General features: G+C 38.2%; 1 protein-coding gene across 5 annotated transcripts in view; it reads right to left on the bottom strand.

Moving 5' to 3' along the window:
• BNC2 (basonuclin zinc finger protein 2) overlaps nt 1-18,677 on the bottom strand; it is a 335,988-nt gene that overhangs the window by 89,962 nt on the left and 227,349 nt on the right. For all 5 annotated transcript variants that reach the window (XM_059873623.1, XM_059873625.1, XM_059873626.1 and 2 more), the window contains exon 4: nt 17,172-17,407. In XM_059873623.1, the coding sequence (XP_059729606.1) occupies nt 17,172-17,407 (236 nt within the window). The remainder of the gene's footprint in view (nt 1-17,171; nt 17,408-18,677) is intronic.

The raw sequence follows: 18,677 nt of genomic DNA, 5'->3' as shown, positions 1-18,677 counted from the left end.
TTTACATCAGCAAGTAGTTAAAGGTCAATATTCCAAATATCACCATATTAATGCTGTTAAACGGTGCAAGTTGCTTTGTCCCAGTTTCTACTTAGGAAATAAGTAAAACAAAATCTGTCTTTATCCAACTGCTAAAAAATAATGTGGCAACTACTTATGCATCACTTCAGAGCACCTCTCCAAAGCACTACCCTTGATCATGGGACCTGACTCTTCTTTGCCTTGACCCTAATGATTTCCTGCTCACAGACTGCTCCATGCTTACAGTTAATCTTCTTCTACAGAAAAGGATCAGGTAACAGTAAATTCCCCAGTCAGAGCTTTTTAGGAAAGGAAGAATATTATTCTCAAAGCATATTATTCTGTTATGTAGAGTAATGGAGTAAAAACAAGGCGTCACCTTTTATAACAAGGCATCAAACAAACTTAGCTCAATTGTCCCTCCCCTTCCACTATATAGGTAGATGGTACAGTCTCAACTGTCTTTTTGTACAGATTTCTGGAGGATGGACATCATTGAGGGTGCTACCACAGTAAAAAGAAAGAGTAAGACCAATCTTTTAGCATTAAATGGAGGTGTGCACATACTGCATATAATAGTTCAAAATAACTCCAGTGTTACACATTCATTGAAATCAACATGGCTGAGTGAGACTTGACTATAGACAGTTTGTAAGGTGTCTCACTGTCTGCAGCAGACAACATTATACTTCCCGAAGGCAAGGCCTGGCATGCAGTCAGCGATGAGAAGGGACAATTGAGCTGCCTAGCACTGGAACCATCAGCGCAATTTCCCGCAAGTCAGGAATATGAAACAGCACAGCTGCTGGGATGAGTGAATAGCTGAAGGAGCCTGTGTGAGCTTCAATAGCAGGCAGGAGCAGTGCTCCACTGTGAATGACAAGTGATGGGCCAAATCACTGGGGAGCTACCGATGAGTTATTAATGGTGACAGGTACACTACCTGGGAGACAGGTTGAGAGGGGAAAAAGATTATTTATAAGCGAATAGTTAACAGCTGTACCCACTGCTAAGCATTACATGGATGCCACAAACTGTAGAATTCAAATCTTGGGTTATTCAAGCACGAACAACTGCCTGTCACCAAACTGCAACGCATCGGTACAAATTAAGGTGGGAGAGACGAGACGAGGCTGGAACGATGCCTTGCTCAAGTAGGCAATGTCATCACAGAGTGCAGATAAGAGCGAGAGAAGGGCTGAGATAACCATGAGGTGAAATATGGTTCTTAATAATAATGATGAATTTGCAAGAACAGCTTTTTAATTTTTCCTGAGGGCTTTTGGAAGAGAACAGATGCTGAATATGTCCTGTACTGACATGAATAAATGGGGGGAAAATATAATATGCAAAAGAAATATTTTCAAAGAAGTTTTCTTTTGAAATGAGAAGTAATATATTTCTTTTGTGCAGATAATTTCTTCTATCTCGAGCCCCCTCCCAGGTTTGAAAGACACATTGTTAAGCTTATAATATAACGTTTTTACAATACCTACAATAATGTAGTCACCTAGTTTTTTTCCCAAAGGAATGAAGCATTGTAGTAGTGAGTATATTATGAATGGCCTGAACAAAAACCTTTCTAAACTATTTCTCTAGTACAATTCTGCACCAAAAGAAGCCGGCAATACAAACCAAATAAAACCCCAAAACATCCAAAAATCCCCAAATGAACAAGCAACCCCAACACCCCCTCATCAGGAATTTGGAAATGTTTTCATAATATTAATGTAATCATGAAAGAAACTGGTTTTGAGTCCTTTCCTATTCCACTGCAAAGATATGTCTCTGCAGTAACTGCTTACATGCAAGGAAAAAAACCTAAGAAATAATTTAATGGCTTTTCTTGTGGGCTTTTAAATACCTGCAAGATCAGCCAGGTCCCAAGACAATAAGCAGGTGGTTCACCGAATTCTAGGTTTGCACAAAGCACAGGCTGGAAATCATCCACTGAACAGAGACAACTTTTCCCTGCAACAAAATGTGCCAAATGACTAATCTTAAAAAAAAAAAAAAAAAAAAAAAAAAGAAAGGGGGAAAATGAGGAAAAGCATTAACAAACTAAATGCTTAAGCTTAAAACTTTAAAATTCAGTTTTTCTTGAAACAGAGTCTCACACAGACTCCAAAATGGTAAGGAAAAAAAGAAGGCTAGTCAGCAACAGCTGGGTTCCTCCATGGTAGAGGGAGAAAACTGTTTATATCTATGGTTACTGCCTCTTCTCATCTCTGTGCCATAGGGACACTGTGCTCTTGTATGCTCTAGAGGAGGGAGAAATGTGAGCCAGAAAAGGCTCACACTTCAAGAAGCTTCTAAGGCTTTAAAATATAAAGGCAGAAACTGATTCAGCATTGTAACTGTTTTCAGGATTTAGTCCAAACCTTTCAGTTTTGGCATTCCAAAATGAACATCACTAAAAGGCAAATAGTCCTCTGCATGTGTGTGTTGGGGGTGGATGTGATATTAGTCAAGCTTACTCATTACTTGCTTTCTGATAGTCATAATATTTAAATATTTCTCCTTCTCTGTTTCATTCTGGTTCTTATGGAAAGCTGCTATGATTCCTCAGTGTCTGAACTTCTCACACTGTGAATCAATGCTTAAATATGTTGTCAAAGCAAGTGAGATAGTTACATTTTATCTTTACAATTGATCATTATTTTTTATTAAATAATATGCTTTGTGGAAACTGCTTTTCACACAACTTTTGAGCATAAAAGAAACACAACATCATTTTTAAAGGTTCAGTAAGAGATTCGGGAACTGAACATTAGTTAAATTTGGCTTTAGTATCATTCTGAAAATACTACCCTGATTTCCCTAGGAATTGACTAAATCTTTGTTTCTCTTCCATCCTACATTTAATTTTTTTTATTTTTTAAAAGTCGCATGATAGAGGACCTAGTCTAGGCATAGGAAACCTAAGTCAAATTTCAGAGAGTGAAATTCAAAAAGTTAATTTCCAAAGCTTTACTGTCAAAAAGCATGGAATTTACAGTGAGCAAGGTGAGCTTGGTTTTGATCTCTACATTTCAATTAAACAGTGCCTTACTGCACAAGTTTCTTCCATTGGTTACAAGCAGTTTGCCTCTGAATGAGAATTTTCTTTCTTGTATTCATAGATGGAAATTGAAATATCAATTTCTTTAATTTCTCTTTAGGGCCAGGTCTATGGATTTAGAAGTCTGTGTTTTGATACCCAAGTTTGCACGGAGATATCAGTGACTGTTGCTATTATGCCCAAAAAGCAAAATTGTAACTTGTTTTTAAAAACTATAAATGCAAAAAGAATAACTTCAAGGTTTTGTTGGCTACCTTTCATCAAAAACAAACCAAAAAAACAAACAAACAAAGTCACAAAAACTACTATAAAGCTTATGGTGCAAACCATGAGTGTGTTTATTTTTTATCAGTCTACATTATTTACCATGTTATTAGGTCAAAATAATTGCTCTAAGAATTATACAGAACACTGTATTTTTTTCAGCTCCACACACCAAGTCCATCCACCAATAGCAGGTCTCATTTCTTTCCTCCAAAGAGGAAAGAAATGCAGTACTATTTGTTTTTTATGGATTCATTATAAGTTTTTGAATGACATAAAGGACAAGCTGCCAATAGAAATAAGAAGTTAGGATACTAGGAAGGAGAGGTGGTTTCTAAACATGCCAAAGTTTGTTGCAAATGTGACATTAAAGGGCTTTTCTGTTCCCTGTGTTTGATTCTAGATGTGCTGTGCTCCTCATGCTACCCCAGTTCATCATGTATTAACAAGAACTTCAACCATTTTTGCAAGCCTCCTCTTATTTTCACAGAAGGTGTTTGGTAAATGATGTCCACATGTTTCAAAGGGAACAGAAACTCATACCTCAATTTGTATGTAATACGTAATCAGGTTAGCAGGCTGGTCAAAAATCTTGGCTCACTGTGCAGCCAGAGTCAAAGAGTTGTGCTCTAGGGTGGCCTGGAGCCACCCAGCTAGAGGGAAAGGAATTGGGGATGCAGCAGCTTTCCATAGATGGCCAACAGACACTGGGGAGGGGATGGCAGGGTGGGAAAGGATCGAGTCCTCAGGAAGGAAGGAAGGAAGGAAGGAAAGAAGGAAGGAAGGAAGTGGCGGAAGAATGTGGCGGAAGGAAGTGGCAGAAGGAAGGAAGGAAAGAAAGAAAGTGGCGGAAGGAAGTGGTGGAAGGAAGGAAGTGGCGGAAGTGGCGGAAGTGGCGGAAGTGGCGGAAGGAAGGAAGGAAGGAAGGAAGGAAGTGGCGGAAGGAAGGAAGGAAGGAAGGAAGGAAGGAAGGAAGGAAGGAAGGAAGGAAGGAAGGAAGGAAGGAAGGAAGGAAGGAAGGAAGGAAGGAAGGAAGGAAGGAAGGAAGGAAGGAAGGAAGTGGCAGAAGGAAGGGGCGGAAGGAAGTGGCGGAAGGAAGTGGCGGAAGGAAGTGGCGGAAGGAAGGAAGGAAGGAAGGAAGGAAGGAAGTGGCGGAAGGAAGTGGCGGAAGGAAGGAAGGAAGGAAGGAAGTGGCGGAAGGAAGGAAGTGGCGGAAGGAAGGAAGGAAGGAAGGAAGGAAGGAAGGAAGGAAGGAAGGAAGGAAGGAAGGAAGGAAGGAAGGAAGGAAGGAAGGAAGGAAGGAAGGAAGGAAGGAAGGAAGGAAAGAAGGAAGGAAGTTGCAGAAGGAAGGAAGGAAGGAAGGAAGGAAGGAAGGAAGGAAGTTGCAGAAGGAAGGAATGAAGGAAGGAAGGAAGGAAGGAAGTTGCAGAAGGAAGGAAGGAAGGAAGGAAGGAAGGAAGGAAGGAAGGAAGGAAGTGGCAGAAGGAAGGAAGTGGCAGAAGGAAGTGGCGAAAGGAAGGAAGGAAGTGGCGGAAGGAAGGAAGGAAGTGGCGGAAGGAAGGAAGGAAGTGGCGGAAGGAAGGAAGTGGCGGAAGGAAGTGGCGGAAGGAAGTGGCGGAATTAAAGGAAGGAAGGAAGGAAGGAAGGAAGGAAGGAAGTGGCGGAAGGAAGGAAGGAAGGAAGGAAGGAAGGAAGGAAGGAAGGAAGGAAGGAAGGAAGGAAGGAAGGAAGGAAGGAAGGAAGGAAGGAAGGAAGGAAGGAAGGAAGGAAGGAAGGAAGGAAGGAAGGAAGGAAGGAAGGAAGGAAGTTGCAGAAGGAAGGAATGAAGGAAGGAAGGAAGGAAGGAAGGAAGTTGCAGAAGGAAGGAATGAAGGAAGGAAGGAAGGAAGGAAGTTGCAGAAGGAAGGAAGGAAGGAAGGAAGGAAGGAAGGAAGGAAGGAAGTGGTGGAAGGAAGGAAGGAAGTGGCGGAAGGAAGTGGCGGAAGGAAGTGGCGGAAGGAAGTGGCGGAAGGAAGTGGCGGAAGGAAGGAAGAAAGAGAGAGAAATAGAGAAAGAGAGAAAGAAAGAAAGAAAGAAAAAAGAAAGAAAGAAGGAAAGAAGGAAAGAAAGAGAAATAGAGAAAGAAAGATAGGAAGAGAGAGAGAAAGAAAGAGAGAGAGAGAGAGAGAGAAAGAGAGAAAGAAAGAGAGAAAGAAAAAAGAAAAAAGAAAGAAAAGAAGAAAAGAAAGAAAGAAAAGAAAGAAAAAAAGAAAGAAAGGTAAGAAAGAAAGGAAAGAGAAAGGAAAGAAAAAGGAAGAAAGGAAGGAAGGAAGGAAGGAAGGAAGGAAGGAACGAACGAAGAAAAAGAAAGAAAGAAAGAAAGAAAGAAAGATAGAAAGAAAGAAAGAAGAAAGAAAGAAGAAAGAAAGAAGAAAGAAAGAAAGAGAAAGAAAGAAAGAAAGAAAGAATGAATGAAAGAGAAAGAAAAAGAAAGAAAAAGAAAGAAAAAGAAAGAAAGAAAGAAAAAGAAAAAGAAAGAAAGACTTTCTACAGTGCAGTAGCTGGTGAAATTGTAATACAATTATCTTGTCTGAACTGAAGGTAAACCCTGTGCTGAAGTAAAAATGGGTACCTTAGTAAAGAACTTACAGCGTGCTACAGCATAAAGGAGACTGGTTGTGGGGGAAAGCCTCACAGATACACACCTAAAGACTGATGTAACTTGTACTGGAAATTCATAGTGTTTCTGAAGTTATCATTCAGGCATGGGAGTATACAAATAATTTAATTTTGAATTGTCAGGTTGAGGGACTTCTTAAGCACCTCAGACTGGATTGACATTAAAATTCTTCAAATGTGCTTTAAAGCCTATAAAAAAAAGTACCATTGCACCGGTACTTCTCTTGGACTCCAAACAAATCTCAGCATTGATACAATAATCAGTTCTATGCTAAGGTATTATATTTTCATTGAACTATTTCATCCTGCAGGTTAATATTCACCAAAAAAAACCCCAACAAACCAAAGAAACTAAAAAAAACATTGGTTCATCCTGTACAATTAATTTGCTAGCCATATGTGGCTGGGGGAACACAGGCTTCTCATGCCACAGCCCCCAAATGAAGACTGGAAATTACTAGGTCTGAGATTGTATGAATGCCACAGTGGGCTGCTATTCTATCTCTGGACAACTGCACATCTGCTGGTCATTTGTCCCAGAAGAGCTTCTTACATTCTCTAACATCCAGGTTCTCTGCAGCTTCACAACAAATACAATGCTGTGAGCAATTTGCTACAGACCTTATTAATTCCTCACTCTTTTTGTACCAAGAAACATATCTCTGCCTCCAGCTGTGGGAGAAAATTAATGTCATGGGTCTTATATCCATTACCTCACAACCCTCTGAGCCTACAAATGAGAGAGAAGAGCTCTGTTTTGCATCCTATGGTACTATTTGAAATGCTCCTACCAAGAGGAAACCAGTTCCCACATGGAAAGCAACCAATTTAGTACTAGTTAAATTCTTTCACCCCAAATTTAGTTTTATTTTATGAAATCCTTTCTAAAAGAGTTGGGTTGGACAAAAGCATTTCTGTGGATCACAACAGAAACATTACATACTCAGCATGAACGGAGCAAGTTTTCCCAGGCATTGCCCTAGCTACATTTAGACAGCCTGAGAGCTTTTAATGGAAAGCTTGGTGCAACACAAGCTACATTAAAAGCAACATGATGGGTGGCCTTATTTCTTCTGTTCCTTTTTGTCAGCACCATATGTCAACTTGGACATGACTTAAGGACACCCAAAACCCAGAATGCATGTATAAAAGTGTAATTATGTTAATTCTACTACCCTATCTACACCACTACTCAAGCTATAGAGATACAAACAAATTCAGCAAGGTGACATATACTGGGCCGGCAGTTTCAAAAATCCACTTGTCCTACAAATTACTTCCTTCTGTGCAGACAACTGCCAGTCAGTAACAGAGGTTTCCACACCCTTTTTCCACACCCTTTCCAGTAGATGGAATGCAAGACTTCAGGGTGCAATTCTGGCAAGAGTCATCATGAAGAATCCACCAAGACTGGATAGAAAAAGACATACCTTACCCTACTATAAAAGATAAAAATGAACTAATGACATGGAATCTTTCTCTTCTATTTGATAAAAAGATTATTAAAAAAAAATTACTGAAATTACTGTTCCAGTGATGGTGATGTTTTAGAATTTGACTAAAGAATAATCATAATTACACATTCTATTTCATTAGAGGATCTCAAAGCACTTCATAAACATTAATTAACAACATCCAAGTATAAATTGGCATGATTAGAACATTTTGTTAAAGTTGTGGGGGAGGAGAAAAAAATCAAGCTGAAGCACAAAGGACTTGTGCAGCAAGATGATATATTAGAGCCAGTAAAATAATACACACTTCCTGGATTCAAGCTAAGTATTCAAAATTCTAGAACATGGTGCAAAATGACAGGCAAATCAGAGAAGATTTTTCCACACAGGAAAGAAAAGTAAATTTCTCAATTAAAATATGGGAGTTCAACTTCATTGGAATCAAAATGTACCTTGAAAAGTAAAAGGGGGTTGTCTGTCTACATTCAATGCTGTCCTCTTACTGCCTAGAAGGCAACAGTAAGTGTTTGTGACATTTACCCCTCCTAATAAGAGTCACTCACACTTCACTGTTATTCCATGTTATTGCTCAGGACAGGCACTAGCACCTCATTGAAAGATCAGTGCTGCAAGGGAAAAAAGTCCCCTTGAGATCCCTTGGACTTCAAGAAAAACAGTAAATCAACTGATGCTGGACAGATGACAAGTTTGATTCTCTGTGGCCCTTCTTGATTCCTAAATGTCGGTGGACCTAAATTTCCTAAGTGCCTGAAGTCAGGGCTGACGCACAGACAATCAAAACCACATCTAAACTCAAACCAAGAGGTTTTTAAACTGGAAAAAAATTCTTAAATCCATTTAAGTGTCATGGTCTGGACTCCATACTCTCTGATTGAGTTAATCTCCATTGATATGTAGCGGAATGGTTAGTATCACAACCTTATCACCTCCAGGACCATGATTTGAATTCAGCCCAAGGTTCTCTGCAAAGAGAGTAGCCTATAAAAAGCAGAAGTTCTAAGCTCTGAGCTGCTTTTTGTGAGAAGAATTATGTTAATTCCTTGGATTCTTGGCACAACCCACTCCCCTCCACAGGCACACACACATTTCCCTTCAATCAATAGCTTTATGCTCTTTTGTTTTCTTTATTTTGTAACAGATCACTGAATTTCCCACAAGAAAACTGAAGTGAACAGTAACCCCAAGATCCTGTCCTCAACTCAGTGGTCATATTTGTTTGACAGTGTGCAGGATATGCTCTGGTAGAGGCTTCAACATGGCATTTTCAGCAGAAAAGTGATTTTCCAGGCTACATGGAAAGCCCTTCTCTCCGCTCCCTTCATTCACAGAGAATCAATCTCAAACCCAGAGATTTTTGTCAAAGACACACACAATCACAATCTATTAAAAATATAAATACAATTTATAGATTGGGAAAGTACAGGTATATATGTATAAATATACATATATATGCACAAACACACACACACATACACACACTTGAACATATTTGAAGGAAAAGGATCTGTGATCATAAATGGTTAATAGAAATTCAACCACATTCTGAAGCAGGAAAGCTGGAAATAGTTTCCTTCTTGACTTACCTGCCAAGACCCAAGTTCAGGGCTCTGTTTCTTCTGAAATGCTTGATGGCATCACTCACACCTAAAACAGCCTAGGGAATGAACTATTCCTCCCACTTCCTTCATTCTTCACTCTGCTTTGGGTGTTTGTGATTTCATCAACTATCACAAGAGAGACACAGGATCATGAACTCAAGCCTTGGCAGGTGAAGAGATTTTTAGCTCCATTTTAAAAAGCAAGCACACATGGTCTTGGAACATGCCTAACAGACCTTCAGTAACAGACATTTTCATGCTCTGCAGTCTATTAGCTGTGCAAAAAGTACATCAGTAGGATCACAGCTAGTAGGATCACCCTAGTACTGTAAACAGCCAGTAAGCATTCCAGATAGAACAAACACACCTACACAAAAGTCTCTGTCTCTCTCCCTTTTTTTTTTTTTTTTTTTGACTGACAGCCATAAATGTTTTCCATTAAACGGCCACCTTTACATTTCTGAGCAATGTGAAGCACTATGGCTATAAAGGCTAACTATTTCATAGTAGTCATTAGGAACTAGCATGATGTATGCTGCTGTTGATTACCAGGGGTTATACAGCCCTCTGCTTCATTACCCTTGCAAGATGCAAGACACAGAGCAGCAATAGCACAGCTCTCCAGCTGCACATATTCTGGAAAACCCAATGATCTTTGCATGTACTGAGACATCTGTCGTCACATAACTTGCTCTGCTGGCATTCAGAAGTGTCATCAAATTGGACTTTATTTTTGTTGTTGCTTGGTTAAAGTGTGAACCATGATAAATATCCTGATGTAGTACTAGTGTGATCAGTAGTGTTACTACCAAAAGCATCAGAGAAATGTTAGGCAAGATACTGCAGATACAGAAAAAATCTGAAAGTACTTCACACTACAGAAGAAGTGGCATTGCTTTGCTCAAACACACAACAGTGCTTCCTATCTCTCTTTTTAATCTTTTAAGGATTTTCTGAGCTTTTCCCACCTTCTGTTTAGTGTAAAGATAGAATAGTCACATCTAGATTAGAACAGCTAAGAAGAATACAAAAGAGGAAGGGGCATAGAAGAGAATCTCTGTTCCACAGAAGTGTAGGGGAGTCATACTAAACTGACACAAGGGAGAAGAGAAAGTCTTCCAGAGTGTCAAATATTAGCATACAGTGATGCCATGGGAGGAATAAAACACTCAGGAGATGGACATCTAACAGATCATTTTTGTCTTCTTGTGCTAAAGAGGCAAAATCAGAGAACAAGAGGAAGTGGAACTAAGGTGAGGCTGAAGACAGGAAGAAGTTAAAAATGGGGGGGAAATGGGAGGCAATGACCAAAAAAATAAGGAAGTTGAAGTGGAAGCAGAGGAAGGAAGGAAAGAACAGAGAGGCTTAAAGAAAAAGAAACAGGCAGAGCACATACAAAAGAGACACCTTTAAATCCCATATGTACTGCAGGACTAGATGTCTGGACAAATGTTACCCAGCTTTGAGTCTTGGTTGCTCTGAGGGCCCCTGCTGAAAAACATCAGAACTAAAGAACACACATGAGTGTTAACAAACACTACAAGGAAGATAAAAAACCACATGACAGAATTGTATATTACACAGCTGAAAGAAATGTATTAATCTGTAAAAAGGCAACTCTCTTCATTATCAAGTAATTAAATGTGGGTGGCAGTTATTAAGGGCAACACAATCCTGTATGTGAAAGACTTACGTTGTACTTTGGCCTCATTAAAGTCTTTACCACATAAACTTCTGAATCTTTATCTGCATCAATTTTACAAGTTTGGGTTTTTTTTATAAAAAAGGCATGCTACTCATGGAGGCATGGAAACACCAACTGACTACTTCTTTAAAAGTAATGGAAATCCTCCAGTGGCCACAGCTAGATCAGTGTAAAGTATTAATTAAGGTATTGGCAAATAGACCAATGTGGAAGCAATGCCAATAAAATAAATAAAAAACCTTCACAAACAAATTTTCTTTTTTATTATTCATATATGTAACTGTCGATTAATATCTGCTGGGTTGCAACAGTCAACTTTTTTCTTTTTTTTTTTTTTTTTCATAATTTAGTTGCCTATTTCTCTTAATTTTCTTTAACAAATAATGTAGCATACCAGCATTTTAATGGTGTTGTTGTGAGAGACAAAACCAGTAAAATCACCTGACAGTACTTGGGAAAAAGAACCTGACAGAAACTTTGTGTGACTCACGATTATAGATAGCAGACTACATTGAACTGAAAGTATGATATCACCACTACAGCAACCTGACACTCCATGTCTACATTGCAAAAGCTCATATCAGAGCTTCTTTTTATTTGTTTTCTTTCTAATGTGCTTTATGTTTAAGCATTGGAGGCTGTTTGACAAGCTGTTAAATGAAATAGTCCTTGCACTTGGTGTCTACAGCAAAAGTTCAAAGATCTTAAAAAGCAAATGATTTCAGACAGAAAAGCTAAGACTCTATAAAGTCTCTAAAAGAGGTGAGAGAGCAACAGAACCCATCCTTTTCTGAAATCCTCCACAGACAAGCCAATGGTGGGCAATATTTAAGTTTAAGAACAGTAAAGCAATTTCTATCTGTGCATATAGTTAATATTTAAAAGGTGAAGTGCTAAGGGATTACTTTGAGAAAGAAAATAAATTAGGAACGATATTATTCAAGATGCTGAAGTTTCTTTCTTTGGCCTCTACCCAAATATCCTCATTTAATCTGCACATAAAAATGGGATGCATGAACAAACTAGTGGTGGTAAACTAGTATAGAAACCAAAATACCTTTACTACCAAAAGAAACCATGTTTTACAAAAATTTGAGAAACTGTCAAATATTACTGGCAACATTAGTTATATATGCATATATATATATATATATATATATATATATATATATATATATATATATGTGAGCATGTCATTTAAATATGTATGTAGCTAATTTTTCTTTTAAAATCTCAGAACTGAATTAGTTAAACACTGCTATGTATTTAATAATTTCAATGAGTTTGTTTTAATTAACGGGATTTTGGTTTTTTGAAAAAATGTCTTAAACTGCCTGCACCTCCCTACTCCCCTGAACCGTGTATACCTTCTGAGAAAATGCCTTCTTAGCTGACTTCTTGCTTCACAGTTGCTTTAGGACTACAGAACAAGGACAAAATGGAAGACTAGACCAATTTTCCCAAAGCAGACAATTATATCTAATAATTTTGAATTTCATCATTTTTCAGTATTGATTTTGCTACAGATAAGACCTTCACTTAGGATTAGTGATTCCCCATGCAATGTCCAGTAAACAAACTTTTGTTAGTGAGTCTCGTTTTGGACCTATAAAATACCCATAGTCTTCCAGCCGGATTTAGTTCTGACTTTGTTCTGTGTTTTTTATTTTTAAAAATTTCTCATAGCTGTGAGTGGCACCAGAGAGTCTGGCAGCTAAGACATTGCCTATGAGCTACTGACTAATCTACTTTTTTCAAGGGCATGATGATAAGAATGGGACTCCTAGATCTAGACCATTTTTGCTAATTCTGCCAATTCTCTATTCTGTGCCTCTGCCTCCTTCTTTGTATTGTAAAGACAATATATATTTTCATCTTTTACACTAAGAGAGTACAACTATTTGACCACAAAACAGTTGAAAAAGTGTTGAGCTGTTACTCAAAACACTGAATCATTATTTGCACTGAGTCAGTTTATGGCCTTTAAGTTGTAATCACATGTCCTGTCTTCTGCAGCTGGACCAGTGTAAAAGCTGAATGCCCCAGCTGCTCACTGCTAGTGACATAATTCCTCTCTAGCCTCTCTCCTCTCAGAATAATGAGTGTTAATTTCCACGTGTTTAGGAGGAGGATTTTTCTAACCTGGTTTGTTTAAAGAGAATCTGGCTAGGGAGCAACTACACATGTAGCTACACTAGCAAATGGATGGGGTAAAGTATTCTCCCCAGCCCTGTGATCTCTGGTGGAGCATACAACAGCTGGCAAAGTTACCTCTTCTCTCAGCTTAGCTGGAATTAAACCAGGGTTGGAGACTCACAGTTGAGCTGCTCTTTACAGAAAAAGTAACATCATTCAAATTAATAGAGTGACTAGTCATACACATCTCTTTGAGTACCATGTGCAGCATCTGACCCAAAACACCCACTGTTTCTGACAAAAATAATTTTTTGTCATGTAAAAGACATGGGAAGTTAGGTGTTCCCAAAAGAGAAAACTTACAGGCTCACTAACTACATACAGGTCAATACCAAATACAGTAAATTAGTTCCTTAAGGTAGAAAAAACAAGCCTAAATCTGAAGCACTCTGAATTCCTATGGAGCAAACACAATCCAGAATGTTTCTTTATGCCATAAAGTTTTTTTGAGAAGATCAGTTCTAAAGATGAGAGAACAGCTCCTCTATTATAACATGAATCCTGTGTCAGTCTGATGAGATTGGTGACCAAATTGTCACTAACACTTCATTGATAGGCATCTATTCACTAGAAACTCGATTTATTGCATGGAGGCCAGAGAATCTTGCCAGGTCTTAATGCCCTTCAGCCATTACTGGCAATATTGTGACTGTGCCCAAATGTGAAGGGTGATGTTATCAAATTACCTCTGCGGCTTCAGGGTTCCTTGACTTCCTATGCTCTATTAATGCATCTACAGAATGAAGGTATAAATACTGTATTTTCCTCTGCCCATTGCTTTTTAATTTGCTATTTGGAAACATTATTAGTCAAAATGAAGGTATTACAAATAATCACACTCACTGTGCAGCATTAATAAACAACTGTTTTTCTCTTGGTTCGCCAGTGGAGCAAACCATGAGCTTTTTCTCGAAAATTACAAGGAAAAAGTTGTGAGATTTGCAGGGGGGTTGCTCATTTCATTGATTGTTGGATTTTTTCTGTTGGTTGGTTGGTTGGTTGGTTGGTTGGTTGGTTGGTTGGTTGGATGGATGTTGGTTGGTTGTAGAAATCATCTGACAATAGTAATTGATTTTGAGTGTATACATCTACCATACCCCTCAAAACGCCTCCATTTTAGAAAAAATGTTAAAATATTTTAACGCTTTCATCATGTTGAAGGTACACTCAGCACAGGTGGATGTTTTAGACCATCCAAAGCATAAAACTAAAGTTTTGTGCCAGCTTTACAAATCTCTTGCATGGTGGTTAATTAATGAACACTGGAACTCAAACCTGGATAAAGTATTCTGAAATCTTTTACAATAATTACCTTTTTCTATTCTGTTACTTCTCTTAGTCCCTGCTACTAAGCTTCCTGTTTTTCCTCCCCTGAGGAAAAAAAAGGAGAGCAGTGATTCTACAAAGTTACAAGCGTAAAATATTATTTTTACTAGATTATTCTTCTCTAACTACACTACCATAGTAAACCTTTTCCTACAGATATCTATTTTTGCATTTGATGTACAATGAATATCTATGAATGTATGGCAAATTTACCAGAATTGACTGCAATTAGGTGATAACTTAGGTGGGTTTGGACAGACGAGTTACAAAGAACTATAATTCCTGACTGAGAGTCAGATGTTCACTGCATGATAGCCTATCGACAGTCCCATAGTTTATGATACTCTGGATGTTTTGTTTTGGTATTTGATATTTTTGAAACTCCTGTACGATGCTTGCAGCATTTTATTCAGAGTTTTCTGTAAGCAAAAGCTGAGTCTGAAAGCCTCAAACAAGTTTTTGAAAAATTTCAGTCTATAATGATAAGATGTTTTTCTTCATGGAACAACACCTTTTGCCCAAAGGAGACGTTACCTGTATACACTTTTACTGTGCTAGTGTTACTAAACACTTCCTTTCAAATTTCCCTGCATACCCCTTTCTCCTTTATAGCAGATACTTTCAATCAAGCTATTTTTAAAGAAGACATTTTTATTATCATCAATTTAATTCATTTTTCCAATGTTTCTCTGCATGAATGTTTTACTAAGAATTTTCCTTTTCTGCCATATACTGAGTTTTCTAGCTTTAATGGAAACAACAAACAAAACACTTTTTGCCTAGAGATCCTGTGAAGCTATTCAAAAGCCATCTGGACAAGGTCCTGGACAAACAGTTCTAGGTGGCTCTGCTTGGACAGAAGGTTTGGACAAGATGACCTCCCTTCTAACCTTGAGCAGTGTGTGATTCTTTGAAATTAGACAGCTAAATTAACAGGGATGCTCGACTACACACCTATCATAGGTCTTCATTCACTCATTAAGAAAATCCACAGTCGAGTGCTAATGAAGTCAATATGTGGCAAGTCTGTAACATCTGCCCTTAACTTTCACTGATAATTGTTCTCATTTAAATGGCATCATATTCAATATACTGTTGTTGAATATAGCAATGGCAAAATTCATGCCTTGGGGGCTACAATGTGGCTGACTTTTAGCTGGATAAAGTGAACTGTAACTTAATGGGGTATTATAGGCCTTTACACCTTTCAGATTCATAGGTCACAGCCTCAGTCTGTATAAACATCTATGTAATTATATTACAAGCCATTCTTGCATATATTGAGATCATTCCAGAAGTTCGTTAAAAAAAAAAATCAATATAAGCATGATTCAACAGCCTTTAAAGCAAGCACACTACTGATTTCAGTGAGTCTTCTCGTCTACAAGAAACAAAGAATTACATTTCATGCTTGGAATATATTTACCCTAACTATTAATCACATTTAGTAATCAGATTTCTAATATTATGTCTTAAAAATTATGTATTTTTTACATTAATTCATTAACAAATCAAATTTCTTCAGCTCTCCAGATCAATAGCATTCAGAATCCAGGAATCTAAAATATGATGCAATATGCACGTTAACCTAGTACATATCTCTGTAGATATCTCTCATGTATTCATCTTAATTATATATGTAAAATATAAATACTTTATATCATATATTTATATAATACAAACATCATAGATATCTGCTGTACAAATATGATGGATATATCCCTATATGTTAATTTTAGATTGGTAATGGAAAAAATGGATTCTGTTCTATTTGAATAGGTGTAGCACTTAGCCTTTACCAAATAGATGCCTGAGAGAACCCTTGAACAATTAAAGAGCTCCATTCCATATATAACCTAACAAGAATAAAATGATTTCATTATTAAAGTGTAAAGCTTTTTAGTTCTCTTTCTCTAGGGCTGTTTTAGAAGAAGACAAATTAAGAAACAGAGTCAGGATTTCTCAGAGCAGGTATAAATCCCATATTTTCAATAAAGTTCTAAGCATGCTATCATTGCCTACAAAATAAAGAAATAAATCAGCAACTAAAATTTTCAAAGTTCTTTAGGCATGTCCACTTCAATAACTGGATGCATTCTAGATAATGAAGAGCTCCTACAAAGTCAACAGCAATTAAAAGAATTCAGAAGTATGTAGTATTAGGTTATTAATCAGAAATAGTCTTACAAAATGTAAAAATTCACTTTGGAATTTAATAATTATGAAATTTTTCAGATAAGCAGCTATATGTACATTTATGACCATACCCAGTAAACAAGCCTGTCCATGTTTTTGTTAAATATATCTTTCTTTTGATTGTCTATTTCAACTAAAATGTATGTAATACTTTATTTAAAGCTGTATTTCAAGAATGGCCTTATAAAAAGGATTTTCCTGTTTATACATAAAGATACTTTCCAATATAGTCATGGTCACAACCCCAATTTCATCTATACCTTTTTAGATATCTTTATAAAGAAGGAAAGAAAAGATGACAGAGCTGCTGACTTGCATCTTAGTTTCCCAAGTCAAACACTAGCCCTTGAAAACTTGCCAGCTGCCTTTGATGGCCAGATCATGCTTGCAGGTAGCTAACCTCAGTATTTGCAGTATTTAAGGCATTTCCTACAATAAACATAAGCAAGTACAAATAAATACTATGGTATGAAGGCACCTGTATTTTTTTAGCTTAGGAAAAATTGAATATTTTATTTTGCCAGCACCATCATTAGGCTTCAACATACCTGACTAAATTCACTTAATAACCTTCTGCCTTCTACCTTGGGCGCACCATCACTACATCCATACATCAATAACAAAAAAATCAATTTACTGGGTTTGAAAACATGCTTTCCTTTACTTCCTACCTGAAGAATGTAGCCTCGAACGTAGTCTCGCAGTGTCCAGCCTAAGCCATGTAGAATATGCAACACCTCCTCTTGCTTCAGTACACTGAAGAGTCGGTCAAGCAGAATCTTCAGTCTCACAGGCACAGCCTGAGTACCGTAGAGCATCAGGCTGCTGATGTCAAACACAACATTGGACTGCACAATCTCCACTTGGGTTGGGTGGTAGAGGTGCTGAGTACTAAGTTTGTCCAAGGCTGAAAGAAAAGAGGTCAAGTATAAGGAAAAAGCAAAGAAAATACAAGAAAGCAAAGAGTCATGTATATATATCACATTTGGCAGATACACTTATTTTCCAGAGAAATATCACCTGGATGATTCATAGAAAAATAGAGTCACACAATAGTTTGTGTTGGAAGAGACCCTTAAAGATCAGCTAGTCCACTCCCCTGCCATGGGCAGGGACATCTTCAACGAGATCATTTTGCTCAAAGCTTCATCCCATCTGAATATTTTCATGGATGGGGCAACTACCTCAATGCCTCAACATTTTTGGAAATATCTCCTTTATTTCTAATCTAAATCTACTCTCCTCTTTCCAGCTTAAAGCCATTACCTCTTGTTCAATCACTACATGCCCTTGCCAAAAGTCTCTTCCCAGCCTTTTGGCAGGCCCCCTTTCAGTACTGAAAGACCAACAAGATCACCAAGGAGCCTTGCCCAAGCTTCTTTTCAGCTTTTTCCCTGGCTGAAGGATTACAACTCTTCCAGCCTTTCCTCAAAGGACAGGGCTTCCGTCCCTCTGATCATCTTGGTGATCTCCTCTGGACTTGCTCTAACAGGTGCATGTCTTTCCTTTGCTGATAACCCCAGACTACTACTACTAGTAGGGCACAACTTCTCCAGGTGGCATATCACCAGAGGGGAACAGAGGGGCAGGATCATCTACCTCATTGTGCTGGCAGTGCTGCTTTGGTTGCAGCCCAGGGTATGGTCAGCTTTCTGGGCTGCAGGTGTACATTGTTATGTTCAGCTTTTCACCCACTGAAGTTCCCCAGGTCCTTTCCTGAAGTGCTACTCTCAAGGAGTTCATCTCTCAGTGTGTACTTAGGCTTGTGATTGCCCTGACCAGATGCAGCACCTTGACCTTGTTGAACCTCCTGAGGTTGATATGGGTCTGCTACCTCAAGCTTGTCCAGGTCCCTCTGGATGGCATCCTGGTGTGTCAACTGCACCACTCAGCTTGGTGTCATCTGCAAATTTGCTGATAGCCCCACTATGTCATTGATGAAGATATTAAACAGTACTAGTCCCACTACGGACTCCTGACAGATGCCAGTCATCACTAAGGGATCCTTTATCACTGATGCAGTCCAAAACAGCCCTAGTTTCCAAAGGCCACAAGTAATTTTAATTGCTATGGCAGAAGGGTTCTCAGGTGAGACTCAAAACTACAGTACTCATAGTTCAAGAGAAATTTATTATTAACTAATGACCAAGACTGAAGCAATGCCAAATTGAAAGGGA

The sequence above is a fragment of the Haemorhous mexicanus genome, chromosome Z, assembly GCF_027477595.1.
Source record: "Haemorhous mexicanus isolate bHaeMex1 chromosome Z, bHaeMex1.pri, whole genome shotgun sequence".
Taxonomy (NCBI): Eukaryota; Metazoa; Chordata; class Aves; order Passeriformes; family Fringillidae; genus Haemorhous; species Haemorhous mexicanus.
The sequence above is the reverse complement of the archived record's forward strand: the minus strand, read 5'-3'. Positions and strand labels throughout refer to the sequence as shown.